The 12,114-nt window shown below is 40.9% G+C and overlaps 1 protein-coding gene across 3 annotated transcripts in view; it reads left to right on the top strand.

Moving 5' to 3' along the window:
• Window positions 1-12,114, top strand: part of luzp2 (leucine zipper protein 2) — a 535,247-nt gene that overhangs the window by 502,217 nt on the left and 20,916 nt on the right. For 2 of the 3 annotated variants that reach the window (XM_062981352.1, XM_062981287.1), the window contains one exon: window positions 9,288-9,377. The exons of the other annotated variant lie outside the window; for it this stretch is intronic. In XM_062981352.1, coding sequence (XP_062837422.1) covers window positions 9,288-9,377 — 90 coding nt within the window. The remainder of the gene's footprint in view (window positions 1-9,287; window positions 9,378-12,114) is intronic. 3 annotated transcript variants of the gene reach the window in all.

Below are 12,114 nucleotides of genomic sequence, written 5' to 3'. Positions count from 1 at the left end.
AAAAAGTTAAATATGAGCTAACAGTGTGATGCAGAAACTAAAAAGGCCAATGGAATTTTGGGCTAAATCAAAAGGAGTCTAGATCAAAGGAAGTCATGGTGCCCCTCTATTCTACTTTCATTAGACCTCACCTGAAATACTGTGTCCAATTCTGGGCACCACAATTCAAGAGAGGTATTGACAAGCTTGAACATGTCCAGAGGAGGGTGAATAAGGACGTCATCAGAAAGCTTCTGCAAGGAAAGAGGGCACAGCGGGGTGAATGTGTCATCCCACATGCAGCTCCCTCTCCACGCTTTTTCCATCACATGGGAAATGCATTGCCCTTACAGGGAGGGCCCATGCCGGCTCCATTGAAGCCAGCACAACATGGGAAGTCTCCCGTTTTGGGGTGGAAGCATCCAGTGATGCTTTCACCACTGTTGGGGGCAGGGCATCTGCCAGTAGTCACACAATGTCGTGCGATGTCCGGTGTCAGTCTCCATCCTCCAGATGGGATGAAAGCATCCTAGGATGCTAAAATCACCCTGTCTGATAAGATAGAAAAATGATCAAAGGTCTGGAAACAATGCCCTATGAGGAATGGCTTAAAGAGCTGGGTCTGTTTAGCCTGCAGAAGAGAAGGATGAGAGGAGACACGATAGCCATGTATAAATATGAGAAAGGATGTCATAAGGAAGAGGGAGCAAACTTGTTTTCTGATGGCCTGGAGACTAGGACTCAGAAAATGGGATCAAATTACAGGAAAGAAGATCCCACTTTAACATTAGAAAGAACTTCCTGGCTGTAAGAGCTTTTCAACAGTGGAACTCACTGCCTCTGAGTGTAGTGGAGGCTCCTTCTTTGGAGGCTTTTAAGCAGAGTCAAGATGGATATCTGTCATGGGTACTTTGTGCTTTTCCTGCATGGCAGGGGGTTGGACTAGAAGGCCCATGTGGTTTCTTCCAACACAATTATTCTGTGATTCTATGACTAGCATAAACTATGTGCACAAGATAATGCAGCTATTTCAGGTTTTTTTAAAATCCATTTTCACAAGTTTTTTCCTATTATGAACTGAAAATTTCTACTCAGTGCAGAATTTGTCTATTTCCTCAGCACTTGGGGAAAATAAGTTTTTTGACCATTTAAAAATATTTTTGACTCATTGGATTAATCTTTCCATTATATTATTATATTGTAGTTAAGAGTCACTTGTGTTTGTGAATTAACATATATAGATGTCTTATGCTATATTTTCCAAAGACCTTGTCTACAATGCTAAACAGTTGTATTGTGAGCAAGGGAAAAAAGCATATTTGCAGCCAGGTGTATTTATTCAGTACCCTGAAGAACTTGCTTTTCAACACTCAGGGCGCATCTATACTGTAGAATTATCTAAGTTTGTCATCACTGTAAATGCCATGACCCAAAGTTACAATATCATGGGAGTTGTAATTTGTTGAAGTGCTAGCACTTTGTAAAAGACGAAAAACTTTGTAAAACACTCTGTGGCAGGAAAGGCTAAGGACCTTGAAAAAACAGAACTTTCATAATTCCATAGCACTTAGCCATGGCAGTTAAAACCATATGGAACTGATTAGTTCTCCAGTGTAGGTACACTCTTGAAATACTTCTTCAGCCAGGTAAAAGGCTGTAGTAAACTCTTTCTAAACATGTCCAGATATTTCTGTGCTTTTCTCCTGATCCGCCTAAAATTGATTAGACACGTCCATTATAACAGCAGTATAACACAGTCTCTAAAAGTCAGAATCTTCCCCCATTGCTTGTTTTTTGCCATTAATTTCTGTATAATATATTTCTCCAAGACTGGAATAAAACAGGCAATATCAGAAATGCTAATTTATGTAAAGCCAGGACATTTTGAGAAACTGTGTTGGTCTGTTTTAGCAAGGAGTATTTTAACAAGGAAGAAGGGACTACAAAAGATGGAAACCATTACCCAAATAACATTTTTAAATGTGGGACATTCCCTAGCTAAATATGTTAGCATCGAGGCTGTGATTGCTTCTGGATGTGAAGCAACCTACAGGACTAGCTGTAGCTCTGGGCCATGTGCTTTTGATCCCACCAGATGCAGAAAATCATGTAAGGGAAATGAAAGCTCTTCACAGTACAGCAAGCCCAGAATAATGTTGCCAGTTTGCCCCACCAAGCTGCGCTCACCTTCTGTGAGAACTGCTGCCAGTAAAATAGCTTTGTTCTAAACATCAAGCAACAACAAAAAAGAAAAGAAAAGAAAAGAAAAACTCAGACAACCACTGGGAACTAACTTGAGAAAAATCATATACAAAATGCACATAGAGACATGCCAAGCTTAGGGTTAGTCCTAGCCTATTAGATGCCATCTGTCTGGCAGCTCATCTGTCATTATCATTGCCTCAGAGGGAGGTAACTGGGCTGGATTCAACAGGCTTCAGATGGCCAGATTTGAATCACAAAATGAAACCTGATATTAAAGCGGACATTTCGATAGAAGCATCATAATGTTCTCTGTTCAAGCTGCCATATATCTATAAGGCAAATAGAGAAGAGAAATCCCTGCCAAATTTTACAGCATTTATATTTAAAGTTAATATTAAAATTAAAAGTCTATGAATGGCACAGAATAAAGTTGTATATCTAAAATCTGACATGGTAATTGACTTACTAGGCAACATCTTCAATTGAGTTGATTTTTCCCCCTATTGGTATTATTGCTTGGTTAATTTATATTCCTTTGTATGTGTTTTAACTATGAAGCTGTCCATTCTCCTTTCTTTTATTTGTTCCAGTTCTACAAACATTTTATCTTTTGCAAAAACAGGCTGATTTATACAGTCTTCTTTGTTAAATCTCTCTTGCTGTAGAGATTGATTCAAACAGTTGCAGTGTAGAAATGTTATGTGAAAACAAAGTTAGGACACTCCTCCCCCAATGTCAAGGTCTGTAATACAGATGAAGATGAAGGGCTGCCAGGTCAGAAGAAAGCAGAGAACAACAGCAGCTGCAGCCTGACACTGAAGAAGCTACCCCTGCTGTGCAGGGCCAAGTGCCTCAGGCAAGTGGGAATCCTGAGTTAACTCAGGATCAGGAGAGCAATGAGGCAGAGTTAAGTATCCCAGAAAGACTGCAGCTGAGGACTCACAGTATTTAGCTGCGCAGATCCACCTGGCTGGCACAGAGAAGGGTCAACAGGTAAAAGCACTTGTGCTATTGAGCATAAAAAGTGGCAGTTTGGATTTGGTCTTTGCTGGGAGTAGTGTTTGGAACCTGCTACAGTTTGGAGTTCTGTTAGATGATTTTGTGTGCCTTATCATGTGTTAGACCATGGCTTCGGACTTTGGATTACATATAATTTGGATGTTTTGGTGAGGACCTTTGGACTGGACTATTGACTACGCCTTCTGGATTAGCCCTGCATAGTTTGTTTGAATCTGCTTTGGCTTAGATCCCGGACTGATTGACGATGAGCATAAAGAGTGGCTGTTTATACTGAGAGATGCTGTGCAGGTTAGCGACACCAAATTTAAATAATTTGTCAAAGTATCTAGTATGACTAATATCTTCTATATCATGCTAAAGAAAGAATACTCACAAAAAAGTTATCTTTGGGTTTAGTTAGTTGCTGTTTTCTGCCTGGCAACATGTTTCAATCCATTTTTGGGGAGCCTCCCGAAATTTGAAGGGCAGGTATCAGTTTTCAGTGTGGGGTGCAGAAAGATCTGTTTTCTATCAGCCCATAAGAGGGGGGGGTGTTCCAGAGGCTCCTCCTCCTTTAGGCATTTAAGCTGTTTTACTCTAGAGGAGACAGGAGAGGCACTCAGCTGCAGGTAGGTGCTTGTTTTAAGGAGGCTTCTCATCGGTTTCTACTTTTTGCTCTAGATGAGAAGTGTTCAGCTGCAGGCAGGCATGTGCACTTCCTACACATCACACAAGCACTCTCCAAGGCAATGAGGCAAGTTATTCTGACTTTCCTACAGAGGGGAGGAAGGTGCTCAGCCAGGCAGGCATGCATACTTCCTTTATGCCACACACACACACACACACACACACACACACACACACACACTGCAAGGCAAGGAGGTATTGTATGTCAGCTTGCTCAATCAGTGTCTGTTCCTGTGTCTGTCCCTTCTGGTCGGCCTGAGGCTGACTTTCATGCAGAAAATGATGTTTCACTTAAGGAATGTGGGCCTGAGCATCTGTCTTATCAAGTGTAGTTGAGACAGGTTCAGATGACCCTTCACCGAGTTCTACAGAGTTATTCTCTGGCAGTGATTCAGAAGTTGGCCGCAAGGAGATAACCTCGAACTGAAGACAGTTTTACAACAAAGATAGAGAAATTGGAAAAGCTAAGATGATTGGCTTGTTTACAATTGAAAAATAAGAATGCTAAGACAGGTATCTCAAAAGGAAGGAAAAGTGCAGTTCTCACAGCTGGGGATTTTGGGGAGGGCTTTTATCGATATCTTTTATTGATATCTACAAGGCGTGGAGCCTTTTCGACCCATGCTCAAATTGTATGGAAGTCATTGCCTCCATATGTTAGAGCAATGTCGGAGTTGCAACCTTTTAGAAACGCACTCAAGACTTGTCTGTTTGGTTGTGCTTTTAAGTAAATCAGATCTAATCTGTCAAATAGTCACTGTTGAATGTTTTTATGTTGAATGTTTTTATATTGTGGATTGATATTTTAAATTGTAAGTCGCTTGGAGCACTCTGGTGGAGAGCGACTAATTAAGAAATAAAGTGAAGTGATGTTGTTTTTGTTTCTCAATCCAAGTGCTCCGTGTTTCCAAGGATTTATAGTGTTCCTGTTGGCCTATGGGATATTATGTTGGCTTCCTGAATTACTTTATCCAAGTTTTGCCAAGGATCTTATTATGCTATGTTGCCTGTTTGTACCTGTCAAGAGTCAGATGCCAATTAATGAACAAAACAGAGTTTATTCAGGAGATAAGCCAAAAAGTAAACATAAACACAGAAGATATCTTGAAACACTTCACTATCAATGTTTCAAGAGCAGTCCGAACAAAAATATAACTCAAAAGTATGTCTTAACAAGCCAAGCTGTTTATCCATGCAGGCATTCAAATAAAACTAAAAAGACACTTCAATTCAGCTTAGAAAACAAATTGAGTTGACTACTAAAAAATAGGCAAAATAAACAAGAACTTGAAACCTTCCAAAAGCTGCAATGAGTAGCTTAAATCCGGAACTCCAAGCAGGAAAAACAAAGCTAAACAAACAGTGCAAAAGGCACTTTTTGGGTCCAAGCCCTTTCTGTTGCAGCCAGCCGGCTCTGTGGATTTAAAGGGACAATTCCCAAAAGAAAACACCAAACTGGTCTGAAAACAAACAAACTAGAAATGCAGTAACTGCTTCCACGGGTGCAGATAAAGCCAAGAGCTCCAAGAGGAGGGTGAAGAGACGTTGTCAGGAGGATCCAAGGTCAGGTCAGGAGACAGCAGCGAAATCCGGAGGGCAAGCCAGTAGTCAAAAGCCGAGAGTAGTCGTCAATCAAAGGGCGAAGACAGAAGCAAGGTCAAATTCCAATCCAGGGTCCGAAGAGGGTGCAGTCATCAAAACCAGGTCCACGAAAAGGCACAAAGAGCCAAGCAACGATGGTAACAGCAGCTAGAAATAGTAATCAGAGTGCAGTTCAGGGAAACCCACACAGTTCCAGCCCTCCGTTGCAGAGCAATCCCAGATAACTTACATCAGAAGCACAGTCCCAGTCCAGTCTTCACGAATGCACAGAAATCCCAATAGCGCTTCAGCAACACCTTGCCACACGCAAAGTGAAGTGGCCAAACATTCCCATTTTATTCCCCTTCCTCTTGGGTGTCCAAACACTCACACCCAAACACCAGGTGTCCCAGATCTTACTCAGAGTCCGAACTCCACACAGCTAGGGCTCGTGGATCAGGAGTGCCTAATAGTTTGTCGGAGTCACAATCATCCTGCCCATACTTAGCCCCATGAACACTTAAAGAACCATCCTCCCTTCTCCAAGCATCCCAAGTGGAATCTGCTCCTGAAGACACCCCAGCTTCAGTAGTATCCATAGGCCCCAAATCCCCAGACATCTCCGGTGGCTGTGCCCATTCAGTGCCCACTTCCCCAGCCACCACCTGTTCCCCAGCATCCATTTCTTCCCCAAACTCCCCATCTGAATCTTCCTCAGAAGATTCCCCATTGAGCTCTCTAATCCGTTTCCTGCGCAACTCCTCCAATGAACCCTCATCACGAGGGTTTTTTCTTCCTCTTCTAATCCCATCACCATCAACCATAATCCCCGAAGGCGCAGTCACAACACTACCTACCTTGCTCCATGGAATTCCTATAGCTTGATGTTATGGATTTAAACTGAAACCTTTAAAGACATTCTTTCCTCATGATTTTGGATTGTATTTTTACCATATTCTGCTTGTTTTTTTAATATATTCTACAATAAACTGCTTGCTGTATATTTGGTTGTTGTGTTGCTTACAGTCAAAGGGATGTCAGCCTTGGGGTTCAAAAGGAGGAAAGTGTCATATGCTCACGAAAAGCATTGACTCCCGCTTGTTTTCATGTCAAGCAGATTTTTGTACAGGGAAGGAGCTTCCTGTATCATGCACGGAAGGGAACGAAAGGAACGAAAGAACTGATGAAAAGGGAGAAAATAATACTGCACACAACTCTAATAGTCATGTGTCTTTGGGTCAATTATGACTTAAGGAAACCTATCATATGCCCCTCTTGCCAAGATTTATTCAGAAAAGATTAGTCATTGCCTTCCTCTTAGGTTGATAATGTTACTCACTCAAGGTTAGTTTTTTCCCCATAAGTATTTTACCAATTCACACTTTTTTTCTTAGTAGAGTGAAAGTACTTAATGAAATAGTAATAACATGTGAATAATCATAACTGATTTCCTATCTAGATTTGTCTGAGTGTAATTGGAATACTTAACATTTAAATATCTGGCTTCACACTTCTATGTATTCAATTGATTATGGTTTCTCTTATTTTCTCTGTGGTATGTCTCACTTTTAACAACTGTATCATAGGCGGGCACAATATGGACCTTTACATACTGGGAATAGATATAGCTATTAAATTTGGCCAATGTAAAGTGTGTATGTGTGTGGTGGGGGGATAAATTAGTTTTAAAACTCTTGAAAAAGAAAATAGGTACTGGAGAAAAACAAATGAAATAGAAAGCAATGTTGACAGACTTCCTTTCTTCTTTAAAAGCAAGCATGTATATGACTGCAGCCATGAACTGCTTTTCAGCAATCACTCAGAGGGCACCTCTACACTAATATATTAATGCAGCTTGGAACCAGTTTGGGAGGAACAGGTTTTTGCTGCACCAGTGAATAGTTGACAGGCCTAGAACTGGCTAGAGGCCAGCAGGGGAAGGTGATAACATTAGTCACAGTACCTTGCCTCAAATCATTCTGTGGCTTGAGATGTGCAACAGAGCTTCCCAGGTGTGGGGTGGGGGGCAGGGGGGGGGGAGAAATGAAAATTAGGAGGGAAGAAATCAATTCACTGAAGCAGGAAGCCAAGTGTTTTGTGGCTGCTGCAGTTTAAAGTATTTTTGGAGCCAAAGAGTCAAGAGTAGAATAGCTTTCTGCCTTTGAGAGTTAAGTTTTGAACTTTGAGATAATTTTCATAATAATAGGACTAGGATTTCATTCATTTTAAAATAATACGCCCAAAGGTACATTTTTAAGAATGCAAAGCCATAACAATCATATCCAGAAACTGTTGTGAGAGAGAAGACACTGAAGCCACTAGCTTTGGTTAAAAAACTGAAATGACATACCAAAATCAAAAAAGGTCACTGACTCAAAAAAGAGTGATTAAAAAGAGCTGTAGCAATATTAAGCAGTGGGAAACTAATGGAAGACCAGGAAGATTATAAAAATACAAAGAAGAGAAATGATAAGTAGTTTATAATGGAAGGGAAAGACAATATATGGAAGCTGACAAGTTGGAACAGGAATGCATCATTTATTCCATCACAAAATTTGGAAAGCATCTCAGAGAAATAATGTGTTTGGCTTGCTTTTCTCTTTCAAGTAATCTGGATTTTTTATTTTTTGTTTTATCTTTGACTGAAAGCTGTGCAAACACAAATGGATTTATATATCTTCAGTGAGCGTGTGCTTAAGTTAAATAGGCTGCACATAATTTTGCTATTCTTAAATGCCTGAAATTTGTAACTTGATTTTCATTCAAGCATTAAAAGGTATCACCTGTAAATCTTGGTAATTTTCAATAATAATACTACATGCAAATCCCTGAAAATATCACATATACAACCACAAAATAATAATAAACCTTAAGCAGGCTTTTGAAATGCAAAGACAAATTGGATAAGAGGCTAGGGGCACTTTCCAAAATATTTTATCCTTGAGTGCATCACAGTATTTTATTGACTAACTACAACGCTAACTAGATTGGGGTTTTTATTCTTCTAGAGAACAGTGTGTTCCTTGCAATTAGACAAAATATTGTAATTAGATAAATATTGCTGGTACTCGCACATCTCCCTCGCAGCTGTAATGAGATTCTAATATTATTTGAATGCAACCAGCCTTTAAAAACCAAAATAAATACCTTATATGCCTGTGCATAAGTGAGCCCCATCTATAAGTTGAGAGCAGATTTTGGGGACAAAATTCTGGATTCTGGACTCATGAATAAGTCAAGGGTCATTATATAGAGAGGAGAAGTGCCAGCTTCAAAAAGGCCAGAAGTGGTGCCATTGTGGAGACAGTAAGGGGGTAGTTGCTTCTTTTAGATACCCCGGCTGGCCTTGGGTCCTGCTTGAGACTATTTAGCCCTTGATTGTGTTGACCACATTTCTGTTTTTGCAGACACTCTGTTTATGATCCTGCAATGGGGTACTGGGGCCACTGGAGGATGAACAAATTAATGAAATCAATGAGTATTACAAACCAGATTTAATTCACACAAGCCAGTTCTGAACAAAGAGCAATATTTCTTTTCTCCCACCTCAGTATCCATTCCTCAGCCCAGCTGCTTTCAAGATGAAGCTCAGATGAGGCTTTTCCTGGGGTATAAAGAAATAGTGGGGAGAGATCCAAAGGAAAGTTTTCTTTGTGAAGTTTTGCTCCGATGTAATCAAACATATCACTTACTGTTTTGAGTAACAAGTTTAAAATATTCCCAAGTAATATTTGCTTAGTTGTTATTTGAAAGAAGACTGGGGAATGCATCCATATCTGATGGTTACATATTCTTACTGTATTTTTCCCAAACTTCTATCTTTCTTTATCTTCTAGCAAAGAGCCCCTGCAGACAAAGAGACTCCTGAGGTTTCCTCACAAAAAGCGGATAATAGTCAAATCACCAGAGACTGTGTTTCACAAGATGTAAGTTTAATCCATTTGGAAGTCAAGGCTTAGTGGGAATTGTATGCAGCTCATAGTGCCTTTAGATATATATTTATATGAGTGTAGCAAACATGTTATGATGCATTTATTAGAGGAACATAGAAACTTTATACTAAGGTGTGTCGATGCTCAGTTATTGTTTGATAGTAACATGTACTCTTTCCTAGTTTTATTTGTCAGTTATTATAAGAATTTGCAGGAGTTTTGAGAAATTTTTACAACTAGAGAAGGTGTGATCTACTTGGTAGATAGAATTGCATGGAAAACCACTATTTGGAAGCTTTTTATTTTCCATATATTCAATGCATACCAAAACTCATGCCTCATTGTTAAATAGTACCAGGGACGAATAATCAACCACTGCAAAATTAAAGCTCTTGCTTGGGAAGAGCAATCTGGTGTGGGGAAAGGGTGCAAAAGGGGCTTTGCAGCACAGTCTTGTACTTGCAAATGCCAGAGATCTCAGAAGGAACAATTAGAGAAGTTCTGTTGATCCCAATCAGCTTTCACCAGATTATTGCCTCAACGCTCCTTAATGGTGGCAACAGCTTTGGTCATTGTTATCAGTGGCAATAAAGCACCCAGTTGTCATTTGATCCAGTTTTCCTGATCCATCCTATACTACAATTCACTGCATTCACTGCACCCTCAGTCATCAGTGGCCCTACATTATTTTCGTGTCAGTAGCAATTTGAGAAACTGCAAGTTGCTTCTGGTGTGAGGGAATTGGCTGTCTGCAAGGATATTGCTCAGGGAATACCTGGATGTTTAATGTTTTACCATCCTGTGGGAGGCTTCTCTCATGTCCCCACATGGGGAGCTAGATCTGACAGAGGGAGCTCACTCGCTCTCCCCAGATTCGAACTGCTGACCTGTCAGCCAGCAGTCCTGCCAGCACAAGGGTTTAACTCATTGCACCTTTGGGGGCTCCTAGTGGCCCTCCATGAAATGGTAGGATGGGAAGATTACCTCCAGCTATCCTTGTTGCAGACATCTAAATCTAGATCAAGATGCTATTCCATTATAGTGGTTATATAAATGTGTACTGACAGTTGAAACCTGTTACAGAGAGGTAGTATAAGGGAATACATTAACATCAGTTACAATAAAGCTTCCTAATCTTTGATGCAGAATATTTATGATATGGAGAAGCTGGGGGTATGTTTTACTCTTGATCATCTATTAACTTCTCTCCCTCTCCCAGAAACTAGTAAAAATATAGAATAGTTACAAACAGACATGACCAATTTTGCTTAAAATATTTAGTGATTAGTGTTGAAGATTATATTATATGTATACTATTCTAATTCATACTTATTCTGAAGAACCACTCTGTGAAGGAATGAAATACATAATCATATTTTGTGTCCCTTAGCAGGTGGCGAGTTTACTTGAGCAAAGGTAGTTCTTTATCGTGATGAGTTAGGGCTGCTCTTTCTGACCTGAACTCAGTTAACCCATGACTGTCTCCTTCTGTTTTTCAATTTACTCCACCTTTTCTCTTATTACAAAGGTAACAGAAACTCACTATGAAATTTGAGACTGAATAATCAAATTAGGTTCTATGTAGTTAGCCTGATCCCAGAACCAGATTTTTACTTTCCTTCTGAAGGCTAGGAGGGAGAGGGCTGACCTAATTTCACTAGGGAGGGAGTTCCACAGCCAAGGGGCCACCACTGAGAAGGCCCTATCTCTCATCCCCGCCAGTCATGCTTGTGAAGGAGGCAGGACTGAGAGCAGGGCCTTCCCAGATGATCTTAACCTCCAAGGTGGTTCATAGGGGAAGATACATTCAGACAGATAAGCTGGGCCAGAACCATTTAGGGCTTTATAGGCTAAAGCCAGCACTTTGAATTGTGCTTGATAGCAGATTGTCAGCCAGTGGAGCTGGCGTAGCAGGGAAGTTGTGTGCTCCCTGTACACTGCTCAGGTGAGCAAGCTTCTGAAGAGTCTTCAAGGCAACCCATGTTGAGTGCATTGCAGTAGTCTATTGAGGATATAACAAGAGTGTGGACCACCGTGGCGAAGTGAGACTTCCCAAGGTATGGGCACAACTGGTGCACAAGTTTTAATTATGCAAAAGCTCCCCTAGGCACCATCAAGACCTGGGGTTTCAGGCTCAATGAGGAATCTAAGATCACTCCCAAGCTGCGAACCTGTGTCTTCAAGTAGAGTGTAATCCCATCCAGCACAGGCTGTAACCCTTTACCCTGGTCAGCCTTTTGACTGACCAGAAATACCTCTCTCTGGATTCAATTTCAGTTTGTTCACCCTTATCCAGTCTGACACAGCTGCCAAACACCGATACACGTCCTGAAAAGTCCCCTTAGTAATAGGTGGGGAGTGACAGAGTTGAATATCATCTGCATACATATGACATCATACTCTCCAGATGATCTCCCCCAATGGCTTCATGTAGATGTTAAATAACATGAGGGACAGTACTGAGCCTTGTGAGACTCCATAAGACAATGGTTGCGGGGTCAAGCAGATGTCTCCCAACAACACCTTCTGGGAGCAGCCCTCCAGGAAGGACCGAAGACACTGCAAAACAGTACCTCTGAGCCCCATACCTGTGAGGTGTCCCAGAAAGATACTGTGGTCAATGGTATTGAAGGCAATTGAAAGATCCAGGAGAACCAACAGGGACACATTCCCCCTGTCCAGTTCCCAGCGTAGATCATCTCCTAAGGCAACCTGTGTCCCTGCCTAAACC

This window comes from Anolis carolinensis, chromosome 1, assembly GCF_035594765.1.
Source record: "Anolis carolinensis isolate JA03-04 chromosome 1, rAnoCar3.1.pri, whole genome shotgun sequence".
NCBI classification, from domain to species: Eukaryota; Metazoa; Chordata; class Lepidosauria; order Squamata; family Dactyloidae; genus Anolis; species Anolis carolinensis.
This window is presented reverse-complemented; position numbering and strand designations above follow the sequence as displayed.